Source organism: Porites lutea, chromosome 7 (assembly GCF_958299795.1).
Source record: "Porites lutea chromosome 7, jaPorLute2.1, whole genome shotgun sequence".
In the NCBI taxonomy this organism is placed as follows: domain Eukaryota; kingdom Metazoa; phylum Cnidaria; class Anthozoa; order Scleractinia; family Poritidae; genus Porites; species Porites lutea.
In genome coordinates, this window is record NC_133207.1 from 7,696,624 (window position 1) to 7,708,481 (window position 11,858).

General features: G+C 38.1%; 1 protein-coding gene across 1 annotated transcript; it reads right to left on the minus strand.

The window, feature by feature from the left end:
* Positions 1–1,156: 1,156 nt before the first annotated feature.
* LOC140944384 (uncharacterized) lies at positions 1,157–11,004 on the minus strand. The gene is made up of 8 exons (XM_073393536.1): positions 10,774–11,004; positions 8,318–8,432; positions 7,757–7,870; positions 7,286–7,399; positions 6,922–6,995; positions 6,670–6,763; positions 3,282–3,479; positions 1,157–1,476 (listed from the first exon to the last, which is right to left on the minus strand). The coding sequence occupies exons 1-8, from the start codon at positions 11,002–11,004 to the stop codon at positions 1,157–1,159; spliced, it is 1,260 nt and encodes a 419-aa protein (XP_073249637.1).
* Between the last annotated feature and the right edge of the window lie 854 nt (positions 11,005–11,858).

Here is an 11,858-nt window from a genome sequence, read left to right on the forward strand (position 1 = left end):
ACCCGGCTGCTCTGCTTTGCTGATGGACCAGAAATTTATTTTCTGGCCAATCAGAAGCAGGCAATTCTGTAAGAAAAAGTGCCCAGGGCCCGGTTGCATGAAACGCCTGTAACAGTTACGTGTATACTGTCTTACGTGTACTCTTAAGTTAAGTGACTTGTATTAAATCACTTAAGTGGTCCACTTAGAGAATTCAGTCAAGTGGCTGCACTTACTTTTTTCGTAAGTGATCACTTAAAAGTCGTTTATGAACGGAAATTGCCGGTTTTACATAAAACTTAGAAGATAAACACCGCAAACAACACACTTTTTATACTAAATTAATAGAACACCCCTTGTTGTGCCAAAAGGTGTGTCAGGGGTAACCAACGACTGTTTTCACAGGAAATAACTGCAAGGGCAAAAAACAACTTCAATAATCTAAGACTCAGTGCGGCAAGAGTTAGATTTGCTCAGTCAAAGTTTAGTTTCTGTCTAACCACAGTGGCGAGGAAGAAAAGAGTGAAAACGTGTTGTTCAAACCAAATACCAAGGTGACGAGCTTATGAACGCAACGTTCATGTGGGAAAAACCACCACATTGGACTGGGAACAGGCGCTTTATTTTTCTCCTCGCCTCGTTAGGCGCTTCGCACAAAATCCCTCGTTCGACTCGCTTGGCTATAAAGCGCCTGTTATGCAGGCTATTTAATTTTATCGTTTAAGCGTTTTCAAGTGTGGACGGGCAGACACGATTCAAATACGCCACGTGTGGACGCGTGAACCAAATGTAAACACAGATCGGAGACCGGTGTGCGTCGCGTGGTAGACCTGTGTTTGGCACTATTTTTGCACCAAAACGAGTAAAAAACTCTGGAAAGTCTGTAATCGCTAAATTAAGATACATCTGCTTTTGATGGCCAGGATATCGACTGAAAACTACGATACTCGCAGACAGCTTCCGACCGTGTCACAGACCACCGCGAGCGTACGTGCGTGCCGTTCAATTTAAATAATAAACTAAAGCTATATGAATCAAACGTAGAGTAATCAAAATGTTGAGTGATTCTGATGCTCTCTGCTTTGCAATATGTTTTAAAGTGATTTTTGGGGGGGTGTAGTTTTTCTTTGAGTTCTGATGGTTTCTGCGCGCATGGGAATAAAAAAGACAACGGGACTCAAGCGAGATAAAATACCTCAACCTCGTCAGGTGAGAAGAGACGGGTTCCAGCCAGGATTGTTAAACGGTCAGTAACTCCATTCGGAGGAGAGTAAGAGTCGCCAAAATTAGTGTGTGACTTAATATTCTGATTGGCATTATCAGCAATGTAGATGTCATACCCACGACCAAAAAAAGGACCGTGACTTGACCCACCGTGAATTGCATATGATGACAGATTGTTCTGTTTTACCATGCTCTTAAATGGTGCAAGTCCTTCCTTGTCCACCAGAGAGAAAATAAACGACTTGAAAGTAGCAGCGTATCCATTCACAGACGCTGAAAAACAATTATAAACAAGAAAGAAAAACCTAAATTATAATTTCAGCTTTCAACTACCTGACATTTAACATTTCCCCCATGGGGGAGGGGGGGGGGAGGTTTACTCGTCCAATATTTAAGTAGAGGTGACCCGCTGAGGGTTCACCCTGTTTATAGGACAAAAGAAAAATACATACCCTGTTTAGGACAAAGGACATGTACAAATATAATTCACCACTTTATTTTTGCTTTCTCTCTTTATTTTTTCTATCACTCTTCCTGCCGTAAGAATCAGCTTACTGTTTTAATTCTGAAATTCGAAATGTGCAGTGTTTAGGGAAGACTTGGCCAAATTGTTTACCCTGTTTAGGACAGAGAGGATAGAAATCATACCCTGTCCAGCGGCATATCCCCGTACAGGTCATATAAGAGATTATCCCCTTCCTGGAATTGCCCCTTGAACCACCTACTATATCGTTCTATCTGCGGTTTAGCTGTTGACTGTGCGGGTAAACATGATCCGAAAGCATGTTAATTACCACCGACTATCTCCTCTGGATTTATGAGCCACAGAAACGGAGCAGTTATTCGAAGACGATGTTAATCCGAGGTGAAAGGTTTTTCTTAGCAAACTTAATTTCGCCACATTAGAAACGAAACGGGAACTGGAGACGAAATGCGTCCCGCAATTGTTTCTGGGATCGTTACTAGCGGGAAGCCCTGTCCCTAGTAACAGTCCCAGAAGTCTTTGCAAAAGTTAATTGGATCCAGATTCCTTCTTGTTTCTAAAGCGCCGTTGTTAACTTTTAACCGATGACTTATTAAAACTTCATAAAGAAAAATGCAAAGAGTGGAATAAAGGTTAAAATCTTTACTAACTTCCGAGAACCACGCCTAAAAGGGGGCGGGTGGATGGGTCCCCTTGATATCCTTAACACAGCAGGCTCTTCTTTCCCCACCCCCACAAATTTTAGGGCTGTTTAAGATCCACAAAGAAGGAATTCCTTTACTGCAGGAGCTTCCGTTTACGGCCAATTGTTAGAAATACAAGCTTAGCTGGTCATTCCCCGGTTTACAGAAGACAGTTCTTTAAGCATGAGTCAGATGATATAGCTATGGGCTTACCAGTCTTTCCTCCGCTATATAATGGTTAAACAGAATACTCAAAAGAAAAGGTTATTGCGACAGCAACCCCTGTAGGTATTACAGGTACGTAAATGACACCCACTATTTAACGACCACTTTAAGTTTTATGTTTTTCCTAGCCTCCCACGCAGACCTTCTTAGAGGTTCGTCACGCAGGAACGCGTGACGAACCCCCAAGAACGTCTGCGTGGGAGGCTATGTTTTTCCCAGTGAAGGTCCTAGGAGAATTTAACTTTAATTCAACAAACCAAAACATACAAGCTCCAGATGTCTACTAACAAAACCATGTCAATACACAAGTCTACGAGGATAATATTTATCTCAAATGTCGTGACTTGGACATTAAACTATAGTTATCTGTTGTTAGGGCCTTGATGTGATCGTAGCTAAAGTGACTGTATTCACGTAGGTACTGTACGGTTCTGGTCAGTTTTTTTTTAATTTTTTGCAACTAACTGGCCACCTTTTTGTGTCGAATATTGCATTCAATTTTGATATATTTCGCACAAGGCAATTTTAAGAGTAAAGCTCTTGATTGATTCTGGAATTGGTTACTTGTTTTATTATTTGTCAAATAGAGCCTTAGCCTCTCCAGTTTGGTGTCTTAAGGGGTTCAATATTAATTTTGTGGACTCCGTCCCTTTTATTGCCCCGCCCCCGGCGAAAAAGTCACTTACACCAAGGAATATCAGTGTATCCTCCGAACACGTACTGGTCTTTTCTGATGACCGTAATCGTATGGTTTTTCCCATCACATCTCCTGTGGAAGGTACTGGCAGCCCAGCCATGAGTGGAGGTCTGCCAACACAGCGCCCAGTTGCTGTCATTCCCAATCGCAGGCGAAAGAAACTGTGTTACCACAGTTGAGATAACATCTAATGGTGAAAGAGAAAAAATACCTCTTATTAGCCGAGTTTTCGGTTCGTACTGTAAATTACGGACCGAGTGTTTCTCCATCGATTTATAAATCGATGGAAGAAAACGAGGATCCGTAATTTACAGTACGGGCCGAAAAAACGAGGCTAATAAGATGTATATTATATGTCTTCTTCCTGTTTGGGGGACCGGAAACAAGTGCAGGACGCACGATTTGACAGTCATTTGACAGCTGTCATAAAAGAAAGTTTTTATTGGCGCACGAAAACAATAGCACATAACAAAGGCTTTCCGAGAAAGTAAAAACAAATTCGCCATGTTAAAAAAGTTTATTCGGTCAAAACTAAGAGCACTGTAAGTTTTAGCTCTTTAATGTAACACTGGAGTATTTTGGAAACCGGACGGACATTGTGTCTGTCTAGAAGTCGTGTCCATCTTTCCTCCGTTTGTCCTTGTGAAAAAACACTGCAAAAGGCAAAGAAACTTTTCAAGGTAAGTTTGTTGTCATTGTCGAAGGATTCGCTCGTTAATTGTTTTTGGGAAAACCTCTCTTTCTGCAAGTTCATTCTCGTCTTCAATTGTGATCTGAGTTAAAATTTTTAAACACCAACTAGAATTCTCTTCCTCGGTAAGGTTACGAGTCAGTTTCTACACCAGCTTTGTTCTCATTAGAACAAAGACAGGTTAAAATTTGGAAAGGCAAAGTCAACATCCCAGTTCTCAGGGTTTACATACATATTTCAGAGTTTATTCCGTGGAAACTCAGAGCACTGTAAGTATTCACTCGTTAATGTAACGCTGGAGTCTTTTGAAAACTGGACATTACTGTGTCTGGCTCGAACTCGCTTCTATCTTTCTTTCGTTGATCTTTGAAAAACACTGCAAATGGCAAAGACGCTTGTCAATATGATCGGTTGCAGGTATGTTTGTTATCATATTTATTGAAGGAATTATTCATTTTCTCTTAGGCAAAACATCTCGAATCTCTGCCAGTCGATTTTCGTCTTCTTAACTGTGCACTACGATATAATTCTCAAACACTGACTAGAATCCCCTTCGATAAGATTACGAGTTAGTTTCTTCATCGCCTTCGTTCACAAATAAACACAGTTAAAATGTTGAAGGCCAAAGTCAACATCCAAGTCCTCAAGGTTGACAGGCGTCTTATAACTTTATTTAAACATTTTTTTCGAGGTAAAGAGATTTAGACCTCCGAAATAAGCATTTTCTTTAAAAATTTTGGTCCGTTTAGCAAGTTACGTACTGCAAATTGACCAATCGCATGGCGAAAACAGACTCAGCCATATAATAGTGGAACTTTATTGATTTCACAGTCGTGTAAATTTGCTGGGGACATTACATATCCAGCTATCCGCGTGCACGAAAGGCTTGCAGGAAGACGTGTCGCAAATTATTTAGGGACAACTTTCCTCGAAAGTATCTGAAGGCGACAAAGGGACGTCCATCAAGCCAACTCAAAAGGAGGACGAGAGGTACATAATTTTGTAGTAAACCCTTTTTAGATAAGCACTAGCCTGCAGAAGAATCTACAATCCAGAAAAATGAATGCAATTGAAGTTACAAGTGCATGGACATATTGCAAAACTGACGGCAGACACTCTCAGGTGAACATTTAGTCAAACAAGAAAAAAGTTTGAAATTCTGACACACTCTGGAAATCTTTGGAAATACAAATGAAATCAAACTAGACCCTCTATGAGGAAAGAGATTTTAGGAAGATATACTTGAATATAACATTGGAAAAGTTTGACAGAAGGGTAACCGGCCAATCAGGGTGCGAACTGAAAATCGCGAAAACAAGGTTTGGAAAAAAGAATAAGAACACCAGTTTTTTTTCTTTTTTCTCAAAATTGGTTGAAGGTATATACATTATATACATTATGAAGATTATTTGAAGAGATTTAAAAAAAAAATTCGTTTGAGCCGTTTCAGAGATACACAAAAATCTGCTAAAAGTCCAAATTTTGAATGAAGTTGCACTTAGACAGGTGGTGAAAGAACGGGTCAGTTTCCAAGATCGTAAGAAAGAAAATACACCCAAATTTCCTAGCAACGAAATTTGATATTAAGCAGCATTTTGACAATACTTAAGAATAATTTGAGTCATTTATAACGTTTTTATTAAATAATCTATCACGGCTTTGAAAATCACAAATTTTTATTTCTGACGGAGGTTATTTTCTAAACACCAAACTTTAAGTTCCTAGTATTGGATTTTCAGTAGCCGGTCTAGATCGCGCAAATTTCAGCTTTTATATATTTCAAAGTTTTTTGTTTATTGTTGCCATAGTAATATCGATTTTGCTAAAACCTACATTTTGACAAATTTCAATCTATAGTCAATCACTGGCGAAAATTTCATAGCGATCAGATAAGGATAAAATCACTATTAAAGCGATCGAAAAATATCAGTTTCAGTCCTGGCCTCTCAAAAACTGCATCGAAACACCTGAAAAGGACTAGCTGAATTTATAGATGGCAACCCGTCAAAGTACAACTTGCTGATTCGTTTGTGGTACACATCATACATGATCCATAATTATGATTTTCACCTCCATTTTTCGATTTTGTTTCACATCGTTTCCCAAAAAATTCAAGTGGACAACTGCATTTGAAACTGTTGACTCGGTCAGTGCAAGTTCCGTTGTTGAAACAAGGGTTGCTCTTACACTCGTTAATGTCTGTAACAGAATGATATCAAAACACACATCAAAATTAGGAAGAACGCTAATGATAAAAGTTAAGAAATGCAAAAGTGCAATACAGAGACTAAAAATTGCAATATTTAAACCACGTGCAAACAGACGCAAAAACTCCCAACAATGTTGGGAGCTGCTGGCCAACAATATTGCGTCTGTTTGCACAGTGCTTAAAGCTTGACAGCTGGATTGATCGGTTTTGAATTAAACTTTCTGCAATGACCTCCTCCGGTCAGTGCAAGTTCCGTTGTTGAGACAAGGGTTGCTTTTACACTGTTAATATCTGTAACAGAATGATATCCAAACACGCATCAAAACTAGGACGCACACGAATGATAAAAGTTAAGAAATGCAAAATTGTAGCTAGCTAAAATGATCTAACTGATTTCACATCGATTCCCGGCAAATCCTGGCGGGCAATTGCAGTTAAATGCGTTGATTCAGTCAGTGCAATTTCCGTTGTTCAAACAAGGACTGCTGTCACATTCATTTACATATGCAGGAGATATAATTAAAGTAAACTTCTTTTTCTTTACAACACAGAAGTCAATTGACACCAGCAACTGAGCAAAGTTCAATACAGAGACCAAAAATTGCAATCTTTAAGCCACGTGCAAATAGACGAAACAACTCCCAACAATGTTGGGAGTTGCTGGCCAACAATATTGCGTCTGTTTGCACAGTGCTTAAAGCTTGACAGCTGGATTGATCGGTTTTAAACTTTCAGCAATGACCTCCTCCGGTCAGTGCAAGTTCCGTTGTTGAGACAAGGGTTGCTTTTACACTCGTTAATATCTGTAACAGAATGATATCCAAACACGCATCAAAATTAGGAACTGTAAGGGCAAAGGGTACGTACCAGCTCTTAGCGCAACGATTTCTGGGATCGTTTGGTGGACAAGCGTTAATGCTCTTGATTAGCTAATGGTTGCCCTGAATACCATCGACCAATTATAATTAACTCTTACCCACCCAAACGATCCCAGAAATCACTGAATTATTGAACATGTAATACCAACACCGTCAGTTAGTCCATAGATTTTCAAGACGATAAACAATAAAAATAAAAGCTAAACTCAGCTAACCAATTTGACATCGATTGCCCGAAAATCCTGGTGGACAACTGCAGTTGAATCCGTTGCCTCGGTCAGTGCATGTTCCGTTGTTTAAACAAGGACTGCTCTCACATTCGTTTATATCTAAAGGAAATATAATCAAAATTAATGACAAATAAATATGTATGCGTTAATGACCAAACTTGTTGGGCCAATGCGTTAGTATTGGCCAAGTTTTTTTTTCGGCATTTTCTTGGACCGAGAGGAATTCGAGGTCAATAAAATTGCAAAACATCTATCCAGTGGACCCTAGAACCGCGCGATAAAAACTTATCTTGCAGGTATAACATTATTAACATTGTCGGATGATGTAGGATCCATGTAGGATTTAAAATTGATCCATATTTATCAGCCATCAGCATTCAACAGCGTCCAACATTTGGTGTTTCATGTTGTGTTTTGGCGGAAATGCAATGGAAATAGCAGCAACAAGTATCTAACCAATTTCGCATCGGTTGCCGGTAAATCCTGGAGGGCAACTGCAGTTGAAGCCATTGATTAGGTCGATGCAAGTTCCGTTGTTCAAACAAGTAAAATTGACACAGTCATTTATATCTGCAGGAGAGAGAATCAAAGATATTTAAAAAAATCATATGTACTTTTCAGCCAAGGTATACATTAGACTTTAGCAAGAGTCAAAACACAACTTGTAAATGTAAACCTTTTTCTAGAGGTTGTTGAAGAAACCTGTCTATAAATAAGTCACTTTTATCGATCAAGCAGAGAAATTGAAATTTGTTGTCGGGTAACGTCAAGGAAAAGTAAAAGTTCAGCGCGATACTTATTGGTCGACTTTTCTTTCAAGGTAGTTTTAAAATATTCTCAGTTAAATTTTTTTATTGTAGTGAGCTCAAGGAAGTAAAAGTCAATAATATAATACCTAAAATCAGTACAAAAGCTTTATGCTGATTACCGTTCCCACTTGCAAAGTGCGTTAATAGTGTGTCACCTGTGATTGTATTATAGTAAGTGGCAACATTGTTTCAACTCAGTATTTCTTACTCGTTTCGCAGTCTTTTCCGGTGAATCCTTTCACGCAGATGCACGTATATCCATTTTCCTGGTACAACGAAATGCATTTTCCTGTGTTCTTACAGGGAGAACTGTCACAAGGAGTCTACACAAAGGAAAGGATACAGCTGTAAGTAAAGACCATTTCATGGCAAAGACAAAACATAATCCAGTAACGTGACGCATATCATTTATCCATATTAGACGTATGCTGAATTTACGGCAAATTCAGCTTTTGACTTTCGTCGACCAACTTGAGCCCCAAGTTTTAGTTACATGTAGCATTAAGTAACACAATTATTTCACCTGCGAGTTGTTGGGTATGGGTTGACTATATTATCTCCATGGAACAAGTGCGAGTTGAATAATTGTTTTATTTAGTAAAAATGCCCACAAAATATCGATGAATCTTCCGGACTTTATTTTGTTATATACTACAAATAAGTACTTTATCACTTTCATGCGAATGTTAACATTTTTATCAGGAGGAGATATGCAGCCAATAAGTGAACAAAGACTGGTAAGAAAATTATCTGCTTTTCTCGCCTTTGATATATACATGAAGCGTGCTCTCAACGAGTGCTTAACTGTTGAACATGCTTACTTTTTGTATTATTTTGTTTAAAAAAGTAAATATTGTTAAAATTTGGTTAAGTTGCTTTAAAAAGTGGGGGTAACAAATTGTAAGTTGCGTTCTAACTCGAGCTCATAGAGAAATCTACTAATAACTAGATTTTATGCAAACCCAATAAATTCGAAATTTTAGGCTTGTTTTCAATCCGTTTCATCCATGTTGAACTTACGGGTATACTGCGTAGGATCTCAAAGTAGGGATGACGGTAAGATAAAAGAAGCAAACCTATTTAAAATAAGACGCACGCGATCTAGGAAAGGGGTTAGCGGCGGAAAAAAAAATGGTCCTCTCTGTCCCTGCTCCCGCTGCACTACTATCTCGGAGCCTATATAACAGGCTACAAAAATCCAGGTGTTTCTCGAAATAAGGACGAAGAAAGAAAAAGTATGAAAAAAATGGAAATAAAAAAATGAGATCAAGTAACGTGAATTTTGCGCAGCTCTAACAAATGTAAAGCAGACTTTGATAAGTCCCTCAATTATTGTCTGCTTTTTTTAGAAAACTTTATGCTTGCTTTTTCACAGGGTAGCACTTCTACCGCCAGTAACATGTATTTCTTGTGACGCAATAACAAAAGCTGTTTTTTTTTATAACAACAAAACACGAACGGTTCATCAGTTACAGGTGGCAGTCCTATCTTTAAATGTGCGTTGCTATGACAATATCCCATTGAATCAGCCAAATATAAGGATCAAAGTGGTCCGCTTGTGTGAAAAAGAACGAAGAACTCGATACAATAAAAATTGTTTCGACAAGGCAGTTTACTCGTTTAAAGTCATTTATTGCCAGGAACGTTTAATGGATACGAATTCCCTCAGTTGAATGTTCCCATAGGTTAACAGGTTAGGTACTCTGTGTTGCCATAGTAATGTCCAAACAGAACAAGAAAAGCACGAGAAAGTGAGAACGTTTCGGGGCCTCAGTTAACTTTCAGTACGAAAACTATAGACATTCATTGTCTTCACTATATGATGTTATAACTACTTCAACGAGCCGAGCCCTGGATTAAATTCAGCTTTCTGTAAACCTACAAAAGTTGGGATTAAATTTTCTTTGTTTCCCTTTCGCTTTGTTTCATGGATTCAAAAAGCAACGAATTTGTCATACATGTCGATGCTCAAATGACATCGATATAATTAAGGACGGCAAGCAATATACATGTTTATCTTTTGCACTCCCCGCTGGATTTGCTCAGTTGAGTTTTTAGTGAGGTTTTGAAAGTCAACGCTGTTTCATTTACCCAGAAATTTGCAGAGATGCTACCGAATTTCAAGGCGTTGTGCTGACATAGTCTAGCTGGCAAAAGATTAGCCTAAAATAGGAGTATTAAAACGTTTCTGTAACTTTTAAGGCAAGCCAAGTATGCAAAGAAATAGTAAGCGAAATTCATGATATGACAAATGTGTTTTACGAGCTAAACGCTTTTTGTCGGAAAATATTTCAGTCGAGACCTTTGTTAGCAACTCCCCCCTCACTAACGTTTAGGACATTCGAACATAAATATATTGATCTCATCAAGTATGTTTGGGTATCAGCAGGTGTTTATATTAAGAGTTGAAAGGTTTAACTTAGTTGTAAAACTTTTATAAGGTTTTTTTTTTATCCAAACTCATTAGCCAATTCCTTTGCATTTGAAGCACAACGTAATCCACTGCATTCAAGATTTTCCAAGCGAAGAGATACATTTTGATTAACAAATGCTAACTTTCGAAACTAGCGAGAGTCAAAAGAAAATAGTCACACAAACAAACAAGAAAAAACTTTTTATTTTCCCCAGAAGGAACATTTTTGAGTAATAAGAAGTTTGACTTACCGCAATATAAATGTGATGAAACTCTTTACTGGCGTTGAACTTGTCCGAGTTGTTAAACTTGTCCGAGGGCAGGAGTTCACACAGAAGTTTGCCGTTGACATCAGGAAAGGCAGCCACATTGTAGGAAAAACATGAAGGAATTTCTAGACAGGCGTAGCCACAATCGTTTTCGTCTTGAATAAGATTCCGCCCAATGCTTGTGATATTCAGGTAGGAAAATTCACTTATCATGAAGTTGACGTAGAAAAAGTTGCCAATCGATCCTTGACTGAAAGCTTTTTAAAAGAAGGGAGGGAAAATATGAGATTCTTTTTTCATGTCATAATATACTGAAAAACTACAATAAAGGAAATAAAAGACATAGTCTATGTACCTTCAGAATTAGATGCAAACGTGACAAAGATCCATAGAAGGAAGAAGTAGTTTCTCTGAATTACTGTTTTTTTCATCTTCTCGTGATACGCCGAGAAGTGAAGTTTTAGCATTTGTCTGAATCAGTCTTTAAATTGAATGCATTAGAACAAGCACCCACATCTACTTATTATATCGTTCGTCTGTAACCTTATACGGACACAAAAGAGGTTAAACCATTTCCATCAATAAATAATATGAAAACTCGTCTAAAAACCTTATTTTAGAACAAATGGCTTGTTTTAAAAATGACTAAGGGGATTTGATGAAATTTGAAGCAGAGAGAGAGAGAGAGATAGAGAGAGAGAGAGAGAGAGAGAGAGCAGTATTTCCATGTAGACTTTTTCTGGTGATTAAACTAAATTAAAGTACAAAAACTTCTTTCAAATACTTTGTTCCCAATTCAACGAAATAATTTCACTATTTGCCCAATTTAATTCATATTAATGAACCACTTAAGATTCTTCTGCTTAGTGTTCATACCACTGAAAAACAGTTTTCACTGACGTTTTTAAGTGTTAATTGAATTGTCGTTGCTTTCCTGAGAATATCAAAATTTGTACATTGCAGACAAAAACGAAAACAATCTTCCTGTCAAGACTTTAGCGTGGGCTTACATTGCGTAGTCTGGCAAATTATCAATTATTAATTGCGTAAACGTACCTCAACTTAAT